This window comes from Conger conger, chromosome 4, assembly GCF_963514075.1.
Source record: "Conger conger chromosome 4, fConCon1.1, whole genome shotgun sequence".
In the NCBI taxonomy this organism is placed as follows: Eukaryota; Metazoa; Chordata; class Actinopteri; order Anguilliformes; family Congridae; genus Conger; species Conger conger.
The window spans coordinates 17,003,009-17,021,653 of NC_083763.1; the positions used below are offsets into that span (position 1 = coordinate 17,003,009).

The window sequence follows — 18,645 nt, forward strand, 5'->3', positions numbered from 1 at the left end:
TTTTTTCTTCCTTCTCCTTCCTTTCTTTCTTTTCTCCCCCAAAAAAGAGGGAGGAATTTTCAGGGATGTGAAACATTAGGACGAGTTCTGTTATTCTGTCTCCTTTTTAGCATCTGTGACATCAGAGGTGGGCTGGGCCGCTCTGGAGAGTTGGAGGAAGTGGGGGAGGAAAAAAAAAAAAAAAAAAGCCAACCGCCCCCATCCTCAGTGAAAACGCAGCCGAACGGCCGGCAGGAGTTCAGTCTTCCAGAGCAGCCCGTTCTCTGTGCGCACCGGGTCCCCCAGTCATGCCCTAACCACAGCCCTTTCTCTGTCCAAACCAAGGCTCCCACCGCCGGACTCACCCGGGATACAACGCCCCCGTGGCCGCAGGAGAGGACCTGCCGACAGCATGCAGCCTTCACACAGCCCAGCAAGAGCCCGCCCTGCGTCCACAGCTGCAGCAGAGTGAAGCTCCGCACGGTTCTCACACTCCAACAGAGGTGCGTTCCTCCTGCTCTCTCCCCGTCTCCCTGTCTCTCCATCCTCTCCCTCTGCCCGCACTAATCTGTGGGGAGCCAACAGCCGCAGAGGAGCCGCCAATCTGCAACGGGCCAGTTCCCACAACAGAAGGGACTGGGTTTTTATTTATTTATTTTTTGCAACTGTTTGTTCTCAAGACATTTTTGTGTTGCAGATAGTTGACTCCACACTGGGAGAATTCAGTCACAGGGTTTCTGCTTTGGTCATTAGGGTCATGCGAACGGCATGCAGGTTTCTTTTGCTTTTGGGCTTTTTCTTTTCTTCTTCTTTAAAGAAAATTGCATTTTCTAAGTATCTTGTTTTTTAAAAAAAATTCTTATTTAGTTAAAAGGAGACAATGAAAAACAAAATCAGGGCAAGCTTTAGAAGGGGAAAAGATAGAAATTTCCTCAAACATATCAGGGCTTGCTTACGGACACAGTGATTCACTGATTTTGTACTTGAAAAACACAAAATGCTTGTACGCATGTTTGCTCATTTCTGACTTCATAATTAATACATTTGGCTGCCTACAAAATGCAGACGATAAAATATGGTCAATGGTGTACTCTTTCATGGTGTACAGTAACTGTACCATCCATAGTGAAGAATCTATTCACAACCATCTTTAAAAAGAAAAAATAATATAAGAAACAATGTACTCACTGAACGTCAGCAACAAGTTGGAAAATAATAAATGTATTCAAATTGTTATATTGGAATTCATTTTCAGCTACAGTAATTCCATTAGTGTCGGATTTAGTATGGATTCCCAACTGTGTACAGATCAATCAACGTTTATTGGCATATTTCCTAAACATTCAATCTGCTTCAATTTAAGGGGACAAAATAAAAACTTGGCATATGATAGGAAAACCAATGTATATGTTAATCCTGCATTCTGCTGTGGGTTAATTATTTTGTAAAAGACATTATGGCTCAAACCCCAGTAGAATAATTTCAAAGCAGTGGATATTTTCTAGAACAGAAGTATTGAGAGAGACTGGAGCTCGCCAGTACTAGGCTGGCACTCACATAGCTGATGAATGACTTGCTTGGACCAACCTGGATGCACTCATGAATTTGTTTTTCTTCAGCTGTCTTGGGGGGATAGAACATGACCACAGAAATTGAGAGATGAGGTTCTACTGTATATATAGAGGCAAAAAAAAAAAAACAAACAAAAAAAAACTGAAAAAAAAAAACTTTTTTTTTTTTGTTTTTTTTATTCTTATGAAAGCCGGTATTGATTATTTAGAACTAAGAATAATATACAAGCCCACCTATGAAAGGTGAAAACTGAGGAATGGGCCTTTGTATTTTTCCAGAACATTCTGTGCCAAAATACTGCCAAATGGATAGCCTGAAATCCTCACACAGCAGCTGTGAGTCTTAAACCCCACTGGCCTGCTCTATATACACAAAAGAGTAAAGGAAATAAATCATCCACACAAAACCATCTATGACTAGATCATTGAGTGTATACTCAAGTTAGCGCCAGGCATGGTAAAAGGCCACTGAAAACAGCACATAGCACATGGGAGTGATATAGCAGGCAGAGCTCCCAGCTGGTGTGAGTGGGGGCCAGAGACCATCCTCTCATGGTCCTGCCCAAGGTTACAGAAGCGTGTGTAGGACATCCTGAAGCAGTGTAGTGCACAGTCTTTAGGGAGACTTTCTCCTGCATCGCTCACAGCTATGGGGAACAAAGGCTCCCTGAAGTCATAAATACCTAATCCCAACAGGCATCTCCACCTGTGCTTGAAAAATGTAGCCCGTTAAAGAAAGTGCACCTTCATTCCAACCAACTACTGTTGGCTCCAGCTCAAGCACAGAAACCTTTCTGAGTAAGAAAAATAAAACCTTAAGAAAAATTGGGAGACCCCCATGCCCACCTGGGCACTTTTATGGATATCAGTAAACCCTGTGTGCCAGGAGGTTGGAAGGGAAATCCCAGCGCAGGTTTTTGCCGGTGTAATGGCCTGGTGATCCCAGTGGTGGACCTCTCACCTTCACCGCCAGTGCAGACACACAGGCCTTCAGTCACTGCCACAGACCACTCCTCCACCACAGCCCACCATGGAGAACACACGGGAGCCTCAGTCAGGCAGCAGCACACTGGGGGCAATTCATTACCTCAGGCATGAATTAATGAAAACAAACACTCCCGAAATCTGAATGTGCCACTAACCTGCCTGTAGAGGGGGAAAAGTAGTATTTGGACCGGAATGTTCCATGGCCCGCCAGCCTTTCTGGTCCATGTTAAGCTCACGTGAGCTGAGCGGAGCACCCACCAAAGCGTCTCTGCGTTGCGGAGGGAGCCAGGAATACCCTTTGTCCTTTGCTCCACAGAACCCAAAAGCCTCTCCACAGCAGCATAATTGGTAACATATGCTTAAGATTTTTTTTTTTTTTTTTTTGCAGCATTGATTTAAGAAAAAAAAATGGGTTGCAGGTTCTCACATTTCTCTTCCAACACAAAGTACACCTTATTATTTGGCAGAATGGACACTGAAGGAACTGTTTGCGGTCACCCAACAGCTCAACAGTTGACAAAACACAGGCATCCATTTAAGAATTTTCACCCTGTGTTTTCTCTTGGTGCCGATTTGTTTTGTTGTTGTAAATTTGGCACCCTATCTGGATTGTCCAATTCCCACCCTAATTTGGAACAGGAAATTAGCTGCAACCGCAGCTGCATTCATGCATGAACCCAACTGAGTGTAGACATCCTCGGTTCTCCGCCAAAACGTGCGGTGTCGCCAGTCTTCTTTTCAGACCACATCTAAGCTCATAGAGTGGAGTCAGAGGAATACCGTTCACATGGGGTTTTAGCATGCATCCCATGGGCTCCTCATCGACCAGCGGGGTGGGCTAGGTAGCGAGGAAACCGCAAATGACCCCTAACCGACTGGACTCTCTAATACCCTGTGTGATGCAATGTCACCCTATCGAGCTAAAGGCCACAGTGAACACTACCATGGTCCGGATTTGATCTGCGATGAGCGTAGGCCTCATCCATGCAGCACAAGTTTGGGTCATAATCAAATGAGGTTAGGAACAAAACAATCAAACAAAACAACAGATCACTGCAAAAAAACAAAACAAAAAAAAAACAAATTTATATATATATATATATATATATATTTAGCTAATCGAAACGCAATTTTAATTCCATAGTAACAGATAAGCCACCTCTAAAGATTATTTAAGTTCAAAAATACCGTGAACTGAATATCCCATTAACAACATTGTTAAGGCAGGATATGGCTACACACAAACCCATAAGCATATGGTGTCTCGTCATTTTCAAAAATGAGGAAAGCTTTATTTTTGTTTTGTTTTTGGCAAATAGGAAATATTTTTATTCATCTAACAAATTGCAGCACAGTTTATTTTATTAAAAGAAGACGCATTATACCCAAATAAGCAGAACGTACTAAGAGGCTTTGTCTAGCATGTAATCTGATTCATTCATGGACCTGGAAAGAGTACGGGTAACAGCAACACCTAAATGAGTCTGTAATGAGCCTGTTAAGAGCTGGCTAACGCGTGCTGGGCATGTGTGTGTGTGTCCATGAGGACTGGCCCCATACACTGCTCTGTTACAGCAGCCCTGTCAGGGCCAGCCACTGGTAGCTTTCATTGGCCCTTAGCAGCTCGACTGCCACACAAACCCCTTTCAGTGTCAGGCAATGATGAATGTTTAATTTCACAGCACTCTGCACACTCTGCTCAGAAGGTTGTCCAACAGGCACTATTTAGATTCAGAAGGGGGTCTCCCAAAACAAGCTTCCCACAAAGAGCAATTGATCCAGGAATGAAGTCTGATCAAGAGAGGGGATAAAAGGGTCCACAGTTAATTAATTGTACTTTCAGAGGGCGAGTTACACTATCCAGACAGAATTTAAAAGAAATCTTAAATCTGGGGAGAAGCTATTTTTTGGCGAACCAAAGAAAAGCACAAGTACAATGTTCAGGGGACTTGACAGCGGTTTTGAAGAATACATCAGCGGTTTGGAATGATGGTTCCCCCACAGCCCTCGACTTCTGACGTGTTTTAACCACTTCCTCTGCTGTGCCAATCCGCAATGGCTGGATTCTCACTCCCAGTCTTCCTGGGCCGTGGCCCCGGCCCTCATTATGCTTCATACGCGTCTTGGCCTTTTTCTTTATAAATCCAGAACAGAACATGCCTGCAGATTAATCTGCCAGCATCAATTTCCCCTACAGCTCACTTAGCGGAAGACTGGGATTCAGAAATTGTGCCTTAATCGTGAACACTTCATGCATATTACATGCCTCTGAGTTGACCCATCCCTTCCCAGAACTCTCCCTCAAGTTCTGATTCACCAGGAAGACTTCCTGTTATTTGGTGTCATGCTTTGCAAATAAGTTTGGACCTCACATTGTGAAACAGGAGTGATAAATTAAGTCCTCTTGACTGTATTTATGAATCTGTCTTTAACCTGCAATTCCTGTGTCCATGTTTTAAGATGATTACAAACTGTAAGCAAGTGTGTGCTTAGTTTGTAAAACTGGTGTTTTTATGCTCTAAAACAAACGAATGCATCCTGAGGTGTGTATTGCCACAGCACATTCTGTAAGGTTACAAGGAGGATCCTTATACCACCAAAATAAATTTAACAGTACTGGAAGTGTCATCTTGCCCCTTTGTTCTTTTTATTTTATCCAAGATGATGGATGCGTGTTACATGTAAGGATTCTTGGACTCATCTTATGCAAGTCTGAAGGCCAGATGTGCAAGGTTCTGATTCACAAGGCTGGGACCAACAACTTGCTATGAAGAAAAAAAAAAACCCCAAAAAAAAAACACACAAATCTTTTCCCTACCAAAGCTTTAATACTTCCAGTTTCCTCCAAACACTGATATAGCGTGCAGTTTCAGGGATAGAGGGGATGAGGGCTGCTTGCCACAACAATGTCCAAAACAATTAATCTTTTTACAGGAGAACTTTGTACCAAAAAGTCTCAGTGAGAATCTGTTTTGATTTAACCCCTTCCTTCAATGCCTATACTTGCCATTTACCACTGATCTTACCAGAATTTGACTGATTGATCTCTCTTACCACAAAAAAATGGGGGCAAAGGTACCATACATTAAATACAATGACTTGTATTGTGGAACAAACAAGGAATCTTGAATCTGTTGAGAAATTATTTTTATTGCTATCAAAAAAAAGCATGAACCAACTACAATATTCAGGGGACTGACTGCTTTGAAGAAGACATCAATGGTGTGTGCCTTTGGGATAATGCTTCCCCTACAGCCCATGACTTCTGAGACTGTTTTCCACCACTTCCTCTGCATTGTCTCGAGAAAGCCTCCTTTGGCTCCTCTGCCTCTCTTTGAGGAAGGAGTGTCACAGCAGTATGAATAATGTCTGAATAATGTGTGACATAATTACATTACATATTACATTATTGGCATTTGGCAGACGCTCTTATCCAGAGCGACGTACAGTTGATTAGACTAAGCAGGAGACAATCCTCCCCTGGAGCAATGCAGGGTTAAGGACCTTGCTCAAGGGCCCAACGGCTGTGCGGATCTTATTGTGGCTACACTGGGATTCGAACCACCAACCTTGCGTGTCCCAGTCATTTACCTTAACCACTACGCGACAGGCTGCCCCGTTATAAAAGAGATTGACAGAGCTCCCTCCAGACAGAGCTCCCTGTCCAGAACAGCTCTGGCTGAGCTTCAGCAGTCCCCAGACCCCTTCCATCCTCCCACTCAAACCTAGCTGGCAACAATCCTTCAGCCCGCCGGTGACGAGAAACAGGGGGCGAATTAAAAACACACGCCCAGATACGCACTTCTGAGACGTTTCTAATTAAACGATGCCAAACCGCAATTAAAATGAGAAACAAATCCTAGATTCTACAAGCCTCCAAATAGTGCAGCATTCCAAATGAGGTAATGCTAGTGGTGCACAGCCGACAAGGACCACCGGGGGGCGACAGTGAGGGAGCATGAGTGGAAACTGTTGAGTGACAGCCCAAAGCTGGGTTTAGACATCAGGGGGATGGGACAAACTGGGGCTCATGTCTGTGATCACTCTCACAATTTATACTCTTTGATATGCTGAAAGCCTGGAATGATGTGAAGGTCTCTTCACCCCAGCACAACCGTTTTACACCTGCAGAAGATCCTAATATCACTCTGATAAAATAATCACTGCAAAACGAATCTGTCGGCAGTTTCATTACATTAAAAAAACGAACTGGAGGGGTAGCTAATGTATGTTCAATGTGGGACAGTGCATCCCTTATTATACTAAAAGGCTCTTTATGATGATATCTCCAATTACAATCCCTCTGCATAAATACACTTTGGAACATATTGCTGGGGATAAAGCCTTAAGCCAAGTACATATGTCAGCAAGCTATTAATAACCATTACTAACAAAGCACCCCAGTTGCATAGTTATGAGGACTAATATAACACTCGTTCCATCTTGTAAGGCAGGGATTTGGAGAAGGCCAATGCAGCCTCATCCCCCTATTCCACCTCAAATCTGCTCATTTCTTGCTGGCTCTCACTCTCACATCTGTCAGGAATACGCACAGCATTTGCTGTGTATCACTTCCAAACCGGCTTTTGGAAAGAAAATTTTTGGATATTCACTTTCTGACACCCGCATCCATTTCCATTTGAAATTCTGTCAGGGCTAATTAGGCCCCGAATCTCAGCAAAGGAAGAAGTATCAAACCAAATCAATATAAAATGTGGTGTTGGCACAAACATTATAGTCTCTGACTAAATAACTCACTTTATCAGGAGAGCCTCTCAAACCAGAATTATCAATACATTCCAAAGAACCAAAATAGGAAGGCGGTTTAAAAATGAACAAAAAGGAGATTGCCCAAGTAGCTATTTCAGTAGTGAAAAGCCGCAAAACAAGTCCCACTTTCTCTCTCGTTCGCTGTTTCTCTCTCTCTCTCACATGCACACACACACCATCCACACCTCCCTGCCTCCACCCCCACATCCATCTCCCACCAGTTAAAATGTAAAAACTGGCACTGTCATTGTATCATTACTTCTTTCCACAGTGTTCACTGTTGCAGGTGAAGTAGCGGGTTCACGGGATATTTATTGAGTGACACTGTAATCCATGACAGAGCCGAGAGCAGCGTGGCTGTGTAAAACCGGGCAGGCTGGAATGGTGATGAGAAACAGACTCGGCACGGAGGAAAGTGATCCCCGGATTAGAGGGCAGACATGGGGAGCTCCAAAGGAAGAGAACGCATTTTTCTCAGAATGGCCAGCTAAAAATCTATGAAGATAAATTGCCTTTTGTACCTTAAATATCTCCAGGGAACCCAATTTTTTAAAACTACATGTAGCAAAAACACACAAGTGAACTGTTTATATAGGAGAATCCGTGGCTGGAACCATTAGTAATTAATATGACTGCAGCTGCAGTGCCCAGACAGAACTGAGTGGATCACTATGCCAAAAACGGCTTTTTTAGAGGAAATGGGTCTCAGCTGAGGCTCTTCAGGCCAGCTAGACGTGTGCAGACCTCAGGGCCAGAGACAGCTCTCCACCTTGAGTGAGACTCCCCACACCTCCAACCTGTCTCTCCAGTCTGGAGCTCTGAAAGAATCTCTGCAGGACACCCAAAATGAGATGATGCCACAATTAGTCAGCAAATATATGGATACCCACACTGGTAGAAAATAGAGACTAATAATAGCGGTGCTTTTCTGCACGTGGTTGTCCCAGGGGAGATTTGCCATCTGAGGGACAAAAAAAAAAAAAAAAACACAATCTAGTATAATGCAGTCACATTTTTCTCCTCAGGCTCAAAGCACTGGCTTTGCCAACATCCTAGATGATGGACACTACCGCTTCTTAAGCTGGCTTAAGAAATCAGTCAAATTGTGAGCTGATTGACTTACTTTCCATTTCAGGCTAGGACAGAGTAAATTCACTCCCGGAGGACTGCGGCACCCTGAGGACGAAGCAGCGACCGGGGAAACAGCAGCAGCCATGCAGTGTGAGACATGGAGGCTGTGCGCCCTGCTGTGTCTGTGCGCGTGGGGCGTGGGGGTCTGCCGCTCCGGGCAGGCCTTGCTGCGGAGGCGGCGGTCCCCCGACGAAGATGCCAGGAAGTGCTCCTACACCTTCCTCGTCCCCGAGACCAAGATAACCGGCCCCATCTGCGCCAGCTCCACGGGGCCGGAGCCCGACAAGGACCGGGTGACGCGCATGGACATGGCCGACGTGCGGGAGGTGCTGTCCAAGCAGAAGCGCGAGATCGAGATCCTGCAGATGGTGGTGGACGTGGACGGGAACCTGGTGAACGAGATGAAGCTCCTGCGCAAGGAGAGCCGCAACATGAACTCGCGCGTGACCCAGCTCTACATGCAGCTGCTGCACGAGATCATCCGCAAGCGTGACAACTCCCTGGAGCTGGCCCAGCTGGAGAACCGCATCCTCAACGTCACGTCCGAGATGCTGCGGCTGGCCTCGCGCTACAAGGAGACGGAGCTGCGCTTCTCCGCGCTGGCCAGCATGGTCAACAACCAGTCGGTCCTCATCACGGCGCTGGAGGAGCAGTGCCTCCGCACGTACGGCCGGCAGGACCTGCCCGAAATGCCCCCGCTGGTGCAGGTGGTGCCGGAGAACCTGCCCGTCAACAGCCGCTTCACCAACGAGATCCAGAGGGACCACAACCGCGCCTTCCCTCGGGGCTCCCGCATGGACTCGGGCCCCACCGCCAGCCCCCTGGGGTTCCCCCCGCCCCAGGGCACCCTCAGCTCAGACGGTAAGACACGGACAATAACAACCGCCATTCCTAATGCTTCGGCTAAACAAAATGGAGCTCACAAAAACAAATACATCTGTTGCCGTTACTAATCAACAGGGGTGGTTATTTTCTTATCACAAACGGTAAATTGGCCATTTTTAATATTATTTCCAGAAATTTGTAACAAATTCCAGTTCGCAAGGCCAATTGTTTCCTCTCTGGCTCAACATTAGAAACACTTGAGCTCATACATTCCTACGTCTTCACTGGTCCAGCAGCACACCGACTCGCAGAAATCAGGAGGTGTGCATTCAGCTGGGCTGGAGCCCTTAACTGAGAAAGCACTGGGTGGTTACACGAACAGGTAATCAAGAAACTCACCACAGTCTTCCTGGGCTTCAAACAAACAGCTTTGGCAGAGTGCCTAAGTCCAATCAAAGGCAAAAGCAAACATGTCAGCGATACAATGCAACGGCAAGATAAATAATCATGGATACGGCGCACGCTATAACCCAAACACTGTTCTTTTCCCTGGCAAAGAGCTCCTAAACCATTAATCCACAAAAATATTTAAGGAAGTGAATTTCGCCATGAAACAGATTTCCAAGGTCATAATGCTTTCTAGAAAACCACAATAATATTGGAAAAGATGTATGATACTACACAAGAAGCAGAAGAAGGGGATTGGTATTACTTTTGTAATTTTGTACTGAACAGGAGCAATTTACTCACTACATATTAAATACATTAGTTCAGTTCTCCATATGGTAGCCATTTTACAACATAGCAAAACAGAATTATGTCAGCATTATAACCAATACAGTAGCAACTATCACAGACTCAGTCTGTCACTATGTTCTTCTATGGAAAATGCTGGTTATCTGAACCCCTGTAGAATGTGACTCAATCTTTAATCTACAGTTCTCCTCATTAGCAAGCCCACCAGCCTGACAAGTGACTTGAATTCATGGTGCAAACAAGAGGCTCTGGGATTTCCTGATGGCCTATCTCAAGACATTTTAAAACATTTAATAGTTATGTTATGTTACTGTTTGTTATGATGTCACATATTATTGGTACTGTTGAAGTAATTCTAGCCCTTTCCTAGAACATCAAATGTGGAAAACAGAGAGGTAGACTCCTGTTCAACGGCCATAGGAAACCCGTCTGGGAAAATTACAAAAAAAAAACAGAAAACAAAAAGACAGCTTCCAGATGGGTACATTAGAATTTCCTGTGGTCCAGACACAGCTGCTTAAATTCATTCAATCATTTTTCATTCATTCCCAGATTAGGCTACTGCTGTACTGAGTGCAAGAGTCCTGTAGGATATGACATGCCACTTATGCAGCATTTTATAACTTGTTTTAAAAGTAGTGGAATGTGTCCTTTTTTCAACCGTTTCTGGTACCCAAGATTAAATACTTTTCAAATTAGCAAAACAATTGTGTAAGTCACATTTTCAGATCATACACACTACACCCAAAGGGCTAAGTGAGAGAATTAGTCATAATGCGCAGGGCAACAGTAGAAGTGCAGATGGACCTTTAATGAGCAATGGAAATTTGGCCACAGATGAAGTACTGGTGCTACTCCAACAGAATACAGCTAGCTCACCTCGAGGGGCCATGGCAACTTCTAGCGCATTCCCCAAATGAAATGAAGCCCTCACACAGAGAGTAGAAGGGGGACCTCATACACAGCTTTCCTTCCTAAATCCATAACAAAGCTTGCTGATTTTATTTACCAGACAGGCCTTTCCATGACATTACAAACTGAATGATCAGCCTTAGCAACAGGCTTCCACCATGCTCTTTTTTTTTATTGGCTGCTAGTTTTCAAGGTGACACCTTCCATGGGCTGGATTAAGATCTGTGTACTTTGGCAGGCCTGAACAGCTGGAGCTATGTCCTCTGTTTAGCAGATATTTAATAGCCGTAGTTGGGGGAAAAAACTGAATGTCTGAATTCAAATGAGAAATAGAAAACAGCTCACGCAATTCTACTCATCAACTGGAATTCTTGACACTTTCCATTTGTTTGGAACCAAGAAAAATAAGGCTTGGAGTTGTCATCCTGCTGTGAGCACTAAAGCGAGAAGCTCATTTATCTCAGGGATTAAACCAGGCAGGACATACTTGCTGGGTTGTTTTCTCAGACCACAAATAGTAGAATTCCCTGGCTGGTTCACCCAAATTCATAAGGTTGTCCCATAATTTCTGCTCGCAAAATGTTTCAAAACCACCATGCTTAATTATCCTTAAGTTTGACACTTTCTCACTGCCATATATATTGACATGCATGGCAAGAGAAGGAAGAGTGAACGAAGACGTATCATTACAAGAAAAACAAAGGCTTGGCAGTAATGCTTCAGGCGTCTGGAAGAAGCATTCAGTGTACCCCCTACCAAGAAAATCATCTTCCCTCAACCTCAGCCTCCGGGCTCACAAAGGGTTTCTTTATGAGAGCTTCAAAAGTATCACTAAAACTCAAAAAGGAATATAAACAATCATACCGCACCAGGGTTAAACACAACTGCTCCAACGGTCCAAGCCATTTAATTCAATGAAATTGACCAGTATCAGTATAGGAACCTTTCACAAAGCTAGACCCAAGCCACTATACCCTGTAGAACAGAAAGAACAAGCCAGGTAGGAGCCACAATAAAACACACCAACGGCACAGACTGAAGGCAGCACTGATGAGACCGGGCCTCACAGTTCTGACTTCAGTAAAGAGGCTTAGGCAGTGAAACGGCAGGGTTAGCGCTGGGCTTGGCGACGGATAACATGCCTCCCTCTGCTGTGCACAGGGCCGTTTCGGGACTGTTACCAGGTGCGGCAGGCAGGGTACAGCACCAGTGGGATGTACCTGCTGAAGGTGGACGGGAGCGAGCGGCTCATTCAGGCATGGTGTGAGCACGGCTTGGACAACGGCGGCTGGACTGTGTTTCAGAGAAGGAAGGACGGCTCGGTCAACTTCTTTAGGAACTGGGAGAACTACAAGGTAGAGCAGGGGCAACCTCACGCCCCAAAATTGACACAAAAGCGATCTGCTTGACAAACACATTCAACTAAAGTGACATTTAATGGCTTCACAGACACAAAACTATACAGACGTGGATGTACCCACAGGAAAATCGCCCCAAACACACCTCATATTGGAGACCATGTTAACAGCACTTGTCATCAATCTGGCAAATGAGTAAGAATCGCATAATGCTGAAACAAATTGGGCTATTATTAGGACCTTTCAGAAAGTGCGCCTGTAGGAGTAAGCGGAATACTGGCATTAATATCAATTCCGGTATGACAGTGCCACAATATAACATAGATTTTGCATATGATTGATATTGTGCCAAGTGTTGGTAAAAAAGTTAAATTGAACTGGAGTAGGCGGCACGGATGGTGCAGTGGGTAGCACTGCCGCCTCACAGGGGGTTCGAATCCCCGTCGGCCGGGGCCTCTCTGTGCGGAGTTTGCATGTTCTCCCCGTGTCTGCGTGGGTTTCCTCCGGGTACTCCGGTTTCCTCCCACAGTCCAAAGACATGCATGTTAGGCTGATTGGAGAGTCTAAATTGCCCACAGGTATGAGTGTGTGAGTGAATGGTGTGTGTGCCCTGCGATGGACTGGCGACCTGTCCAGGGTGTATTCCTGCCTTTCGCCCAATGTATGCTGGGATAGGCTCCAGCCCCCCTGTGACCCTGTTCAGGATAAGCGGGTTCAGATAATGGATGGATGGATGAACTGGAGTAAAACAGAAGCGTTTTGTTTGGCCCTGTACTGGCCTATCAGTATTGGTATGGCACAAGCACGTTAGCGCTAGCAAGCTCATGTAATCAAATGTTGGTGTCAGTCAGCTAAAAATCTAAACTATATAGCTGTACACATTCATTTGACCAAATAACAAACCATTTGAAGCACTGCTTCAAGACAGCTATCCATAGCAAAATATTAAACAAATCCATCGGCGATGCCACAATTTGTGCAGTAGCTAGCTTGTTTTAGAAAACATTACAAGCTTTGTTATTTCAAACCGGTATGAATTACGTAAGATTATACTGTTTGGCCATGTCGTAGTCCTGTGTGTTATAACAATATAATTTTAAGTTTTCCCTTCATGTAAAATGTCTGCTAAAGAGACTGCTACTCGCCACCACATGTAAGCTGTCTGGCCAAGAAATACATCCCAGCCAGAAGTTCTCCATTAGAGAGGGCTTTCAGTCACCACATGCAATCTGTCTGGCCAAAAAATACTCGTGCATCACCGCCACAAGTTCTCCATCAGAGGGGGGACTTTCAGAGCCAGTGGTAATGTTGCACGGTGCTATCACTCATTCAAACCTGAAGCCGTGAAAAGACGAATGCTTTTTGCAAGTAAACTTTGAGGCGTGAAAGTGAATTAGATGTAGACGTAGTGATAAGTTAAATTCATTGGACTGGAAAGCATGTTGGAAAAAGAAAACATAAATTTCAATCTTTTGTGAGAAAATATACACTCAGTAAGCAAACTGGGTGGTTTGAGTATCTCAGAAACTGTTGATCTCCTGTGATTTTCACACACAACAGTCTCTACAGTTTGCAGAGAATGGTGCAAAAAAACAAAAAACATCCAGTGAGGCGCTGTTCTGGAGGCAAAAATGCATTGTTAATGAGAGGTCAGACCCTGTTCCTGGATATCTACCATCCTATAGGTTTTCACTCTAACCCTAACAAGCCGCGCCTCATTCAACAACTAGAGATCTCATTGAACAGCTAAGAAGTAGAATGAGGAGTGCCAAATTAGGGGTTAAATGAAAATTTACAGGACAGTATATCTCCAGGAACATGGTTGGCCAACCCTGTCCTACAGTACCTTCAAGAACTCCCTGGGGTTCTGCGGATCCGCTGTTGAAAACTCAGGCCTTATATAACTGTACCAACATCAGGACATCCTGAAAACCCATTTAGGAGAAAAGCCCATGGTTGGTGAAAACCAAACTCTCAGTATTACATGAAACTGGAGCTGCTCTGTGGGAAGCCCTAGCAGTGCTTCGTGTAAGGCAGGAAGCTCCCCACCTTTCCAAACCAGGTGTCCAGAGGCCCCAGCTGCTCTACAGTGAGGTGGAGATCCATACATATGAGAGAGAGGACTGGAAAACTTATGGTATTTTCTTAACACCCACTGACACCAAGAGCCGAATGGGGCTCCATGATGTGTCTGATTGGAGCTCCATGGCCCAGACAGCTGAAATTTACATCTTTGCTCTCTAATACTCCCACTCGCACCAAAGGGGAAAGCCAAAGAAAACATAGCCCTCCCTGAAGCCCAAACCACAATCAGAAACCCTAGCAGGAGCTGCCAGAGCATTTCATGAGCAGGAGGCAAATATAGGTTTATACATCATGTAAATGACCGTAATACCAGAAATAGAAGTAATCTTAAGAAAAAAGGGATTGTCATAAAGGAACTTGACAATCCCGTTTTTATGATTTTTAATAAGAAAGCAACAGCATGGTGAGGAAATGTAGGATCCACTCCTGTCCAAATGTCTCTACCACAAGCTGCCGGACCCTCAGGTCTGAGTGAAAGACAGCAGTACCCACTATATCGAGTGGGGCTCAAATAGTCTTGCTATAGGGCATTGGACAGCATTGAGACTACACACCATCTGCTGCCAGTAAGAGCTGATTAATTAATCTGCCGACACCTTCTGCACAACCACCCAGCGATAAATCAGATTACTCCATTTTCTGTTTTGCCAGCACAAAGACCATGAAAACCTGCCCACCCAATGAACAGCATCAAATTTAAACCCATAATTCAACAATCTACGCAAAAAAAACTAAACATAAAAATAAAAACATTTCCAGGGAGAAGGAGAACATAACCAGAAACTAGAGAATGGAAAAAGCTTGAGGTTAGACCCCAGAATCTAAAATTTAAATCACAAATAAATATGCATGCAGGCAGGCAGGCAGGCACGCACACACAGTTAACATCTCTCAGGCACCATACAGACGGCATCATTCAGCATGTCAGCATATCAGCCCAACGCAACTCAAATTATTAAAATTGTTTTGTTTTTTTCAATAGTTGTAAAATGGCAGGCGGTGGAGCAATTAAACTGCTCACCCAGCTGGAAGAGCACAACAAAAATGAAGCAACAAACCCACATGAAAATGTGTATAATGTGGTCGTTTCTAGATGTGACTTCTATCGCAGCAAAATTATCTTCCCCTTACTATGTTCTTGCAGAAAGGGTTTGGAAATATAGACGGTGAGTACTGGTTGGGTCTGGAGAACATCTTCAACATGGCCAAGCAGGTGGACTACCGTCTGCTGGTGGAGCTGGAGGACTGGGTGGGGAAGAAGGTGTACGCTGAGTACAGCAGCTTCCACCTGGAGCCGGAGAGCGAGTCCTACAGGCTACGCCTCGGCACCTACCAGGGGAACGCCGGGGACTCGCTGAGCAGCCATAACGGGAAGCAGTTCACCACCCTGGACCGCGACAAGGACGCCTTCTCAGGTGAATGCACATCTCTCCAAAGGTGTCAGTGTAGTGCTTAGAGTAAGTCTGTGTAAGAGCAGAGCGCTCAGAAAAGAGCTTGTTTTGAAGGAGCCGATCACTGCAGACATTGGAATCTCTTGACAACGTCTCCTTCTGTTCTCCCTGCAGGTAACTGCGCACACTTCCACAAGGGGGGCTGGTGGTACAACGCCTGTGGCCAGACCAACCTGAATGGCGTGTGGTACATGGGTGGGGTTTACCGCAGCAAGTTCCAGGACGGAATCTTCTGGGCCGAATACGGCGGCGGTTCCTACTCCCTCAAGTCAGTGCGCATGCTGATTCGACCGATTGACTGAGGACAGACAGGCTGGAGCCCCCTGACCTAACCCCCATCTACCCAGCTTCCTCTTCGACCTCAGTCCTGCCCCCTGCTCTATGGACAGAGTGCAGACAGAGTGCCTGGTCTGGTCACCCTTCAGTCTGCTGTGCTGCGGAGGGCTGGATACTTTGGGGCGTGCAAGGACAGGACTACAGTGCGTCCAGCGACCGCGACCACCCCCCCCCCCCCCTCATCCTGAGCACTGGACAAGTCCGTGGATGTCGAGGCAGTTGCCGGACGAATGCGGACTAACACACAGGCAGCTCTCACCGCTCAGCTCCCTTTGGGGAAACTAGCCTGCTGTTCTCCATGAGGGCCAGGCCTCAACAGACAGCACGGCGGCGTCACTGTACTTGTCCATGTCTTCCAAAAGCACTAAAGGAAATCATGGGGGCGGGGGGGCAGAAGGACTTCTCTGTTGTGTGATTCTTGCTTTGGTATGTATGTAAATATATTTGGCTTAATCTGAAAAAGTTAATTTAAAGAAGTCTGATTCTGCTTGAGCAGTACATTCTCGACTCCCCCGTCCCCTGTTATTTATCATCCTATTTATAACGGATATAGTCCCCCTTTTATTTATCCAGGAGAATTAGTACATGCTGTATGTGCTTTATATATACAGTTTAGTCCCACACTCTAGCCTTTCCCTGCCCCCCTCCCCCAGTGATCACTTATAAAGCCAGTGGACAGGAGGTGGAATCCAAGTCCATCTCTGCCATCAATACACTGCCAAATAGAAAGCCGTTTTACACTCACAAACAGACATATCTAAACTCATTCTTTAGTATAATTGGACATGAATCCCGTCCAAAAATAATGTGCCTTTATAAGATACCAAACAGAGTGCAATAAATTATATTTTCTTAATCTATACGTTGTATATCACCACAGATGTGTTATGCCGTTTCCTGATGACGTTGCAATGCGAAGCGATGAAAATAAGTGAGAAAACATATTGATGATGTGCTTTGTTCTGGAGGTTTCCAGGATTAAAAAATGCAGTCATATGAAAAAGTGCTGGGCTAGGCAATGAGAAGCACAATGAAAAACATATTCCATGAGCCAGACAAGAGAAAGAGAGCGGCAGAGGGCAGGACCTCGGATGGAAGACATCCAAGATCTCCTAAGGATTTATTAAAAACGAGAAAAAAGAAACATAAATTGACATTCTTTCCATACGGCGTGCTTGGGTTTCATTTTCATGTGCGTATTCCAAAAAAACACCGCTCCCTGCAGGAAGTGGAGGAAATGTTTCCAATTGGGGCAAATAATCCTAAAACTGCAGGTGAAGTAGGACATACAATGACACTATCACAGTGAAAATTATATGTATCCCAAACAGGCATAAAAGCTTATAGAGTTTCTAATTCTGCAGGTGACCAATGATATGCTGCAGCATTTTTCAGTTATTGTGTACTATTAACCTGAAATTAAATTATGGGCTTTCAATTCTTTTACTTCCGCATTTCAAGGGGGAAAATGAACAGGCATTTATCAGGGAATTTCCATTTATAAAGCAGGCAGTGTCTGTGTATGCCTGTCTTGCTCTGTGTGTGTGTGTGTGTGTGTGTGTGTGTGTGTGTGTGTGTGTGTGTGTGTGTATGTTTGTGTGTGTATGTTTGTGTGTATGTTTGTGTGTGCGTGCGCGTGTGTGTGGGTGTGTGTCTGCGCATGTTGTACAAGGAACTTCTTTAAGAAAGCATTATTGTATAAGGAATTGTTGAAAATCTTAATCAAATTTGTAATTTGCTATGCATTGTATAATTTCTCTTAAAACAAACCATTGTGGAAGACAGTATAGAGATGTGAAACAATCAAATGCTCAGTTTTTCTCACAAAATAACTTATTCAATAAGTTACACATTATATTGATTATTAATATATTACTTTGGAATAATTTTGACTCAGGCATTACAGGCCAGTTTCACAGACACAGATGAAGCTTAGTCCTTGTCCAAATAGGGTTTTGTATGGAGAATCTTTATTCAAGAGTGAATTTAGTCTAGGACAAGGCTTAATCTCGGTCTGTGAAACCAGCCCAACATGTTACTAGCTCCAGGTGTGTACATTTGAAACAGCCATTAGGGTAGTGAGAGAAATATGAAGGATCAAGTAAATCCACTCTATATCACTTTAATTAGACCTTCAACTCTCAAAGCAATCTCCAAAGATTGACACATTTACTTAAATATGGGTACTGCAATATATAGTTTATCTATGACCTATTTTTAAAAAATGTACTGAACATAAGCAGTGATGAAAAGATTTCATTGATTGCTTCAGGGTGTGCGGAAATTTTTCTGGCATGACTGTTCGAAGCAAATCTTCATTTTAATTTAAAACGACAAAGAAATTGCAGTGATTATTTGCAGAACTGCAAACAATCATAATGTAAGCAAATATCGAATAAATTATGATTTAATGTGTAAAACCACAGTACTGTTTTTTGCTTGTTGACCGGGTTGTCTTGAGGACATACATTGTGCTAATCTTGT

General features: G+C 44.5%; 2 protein-coding genes across 4 annotated transcripts in view; one reads left to right on the top strand and one right to left on the bottom strand.

The window, feature by feature from the left end:
- The window catches only part of ralgps2 (Ral GEF with PH domain and SH3 binding motif 2), a 92,809-nt gene that overhangs the window by 18,157 nt on the left and 56,007 nt on the right, over nt 1–18,645 (bottom strand). The gene's annotated exons all lie outside the window — the stretch shown is intronic.
- On the top strand, nt 256–17,602 carry angptl1a (angiopoietin-like 1a). The gene is made up of 5 exons (XM_061238722.1): nt 256–482; nt 8,443–9,299; nt 12,093–12,286; nt 15,519–15,789; nt 15,940–17,602. The coding sequence occupies exons 2-5, from the start codon at nt 8,522–8,524 to the stop codon at nt 16,125–16,127; spliced, it is 1,431 nt and encodes a 476-aa protein (XP_061094706.1). The 5' UTR covers nt 256–482; nt 8,443–8,521; the 3' UTR covers nt 16,128–17,602.

Bases quoted from the DNA above. Each gene is read 5' to 3' on its own strand.
- angptl1a (XM_061238722.1), top strand. From the start codon at position 8,522: ATGCAGTGTGAGACATGGAGGCTGTGCGCCCTGCTGTGTCTGTGCGCG. The intron at 9,300-12,092 runs GTAAGACACGGA...TGCTGTGCACAG, and splicing joins GGGCACCCTCAGCTCAGACG to GGCCGTTTCGGGACTGTTAC. The intron at 15,790-15,939 runs GTGAATGCACAT...TTCTCCCTGCAG, and splicing joins CGACAAGGACGCCTTCTCAG to GTAACTGCGCACACTTCCAC.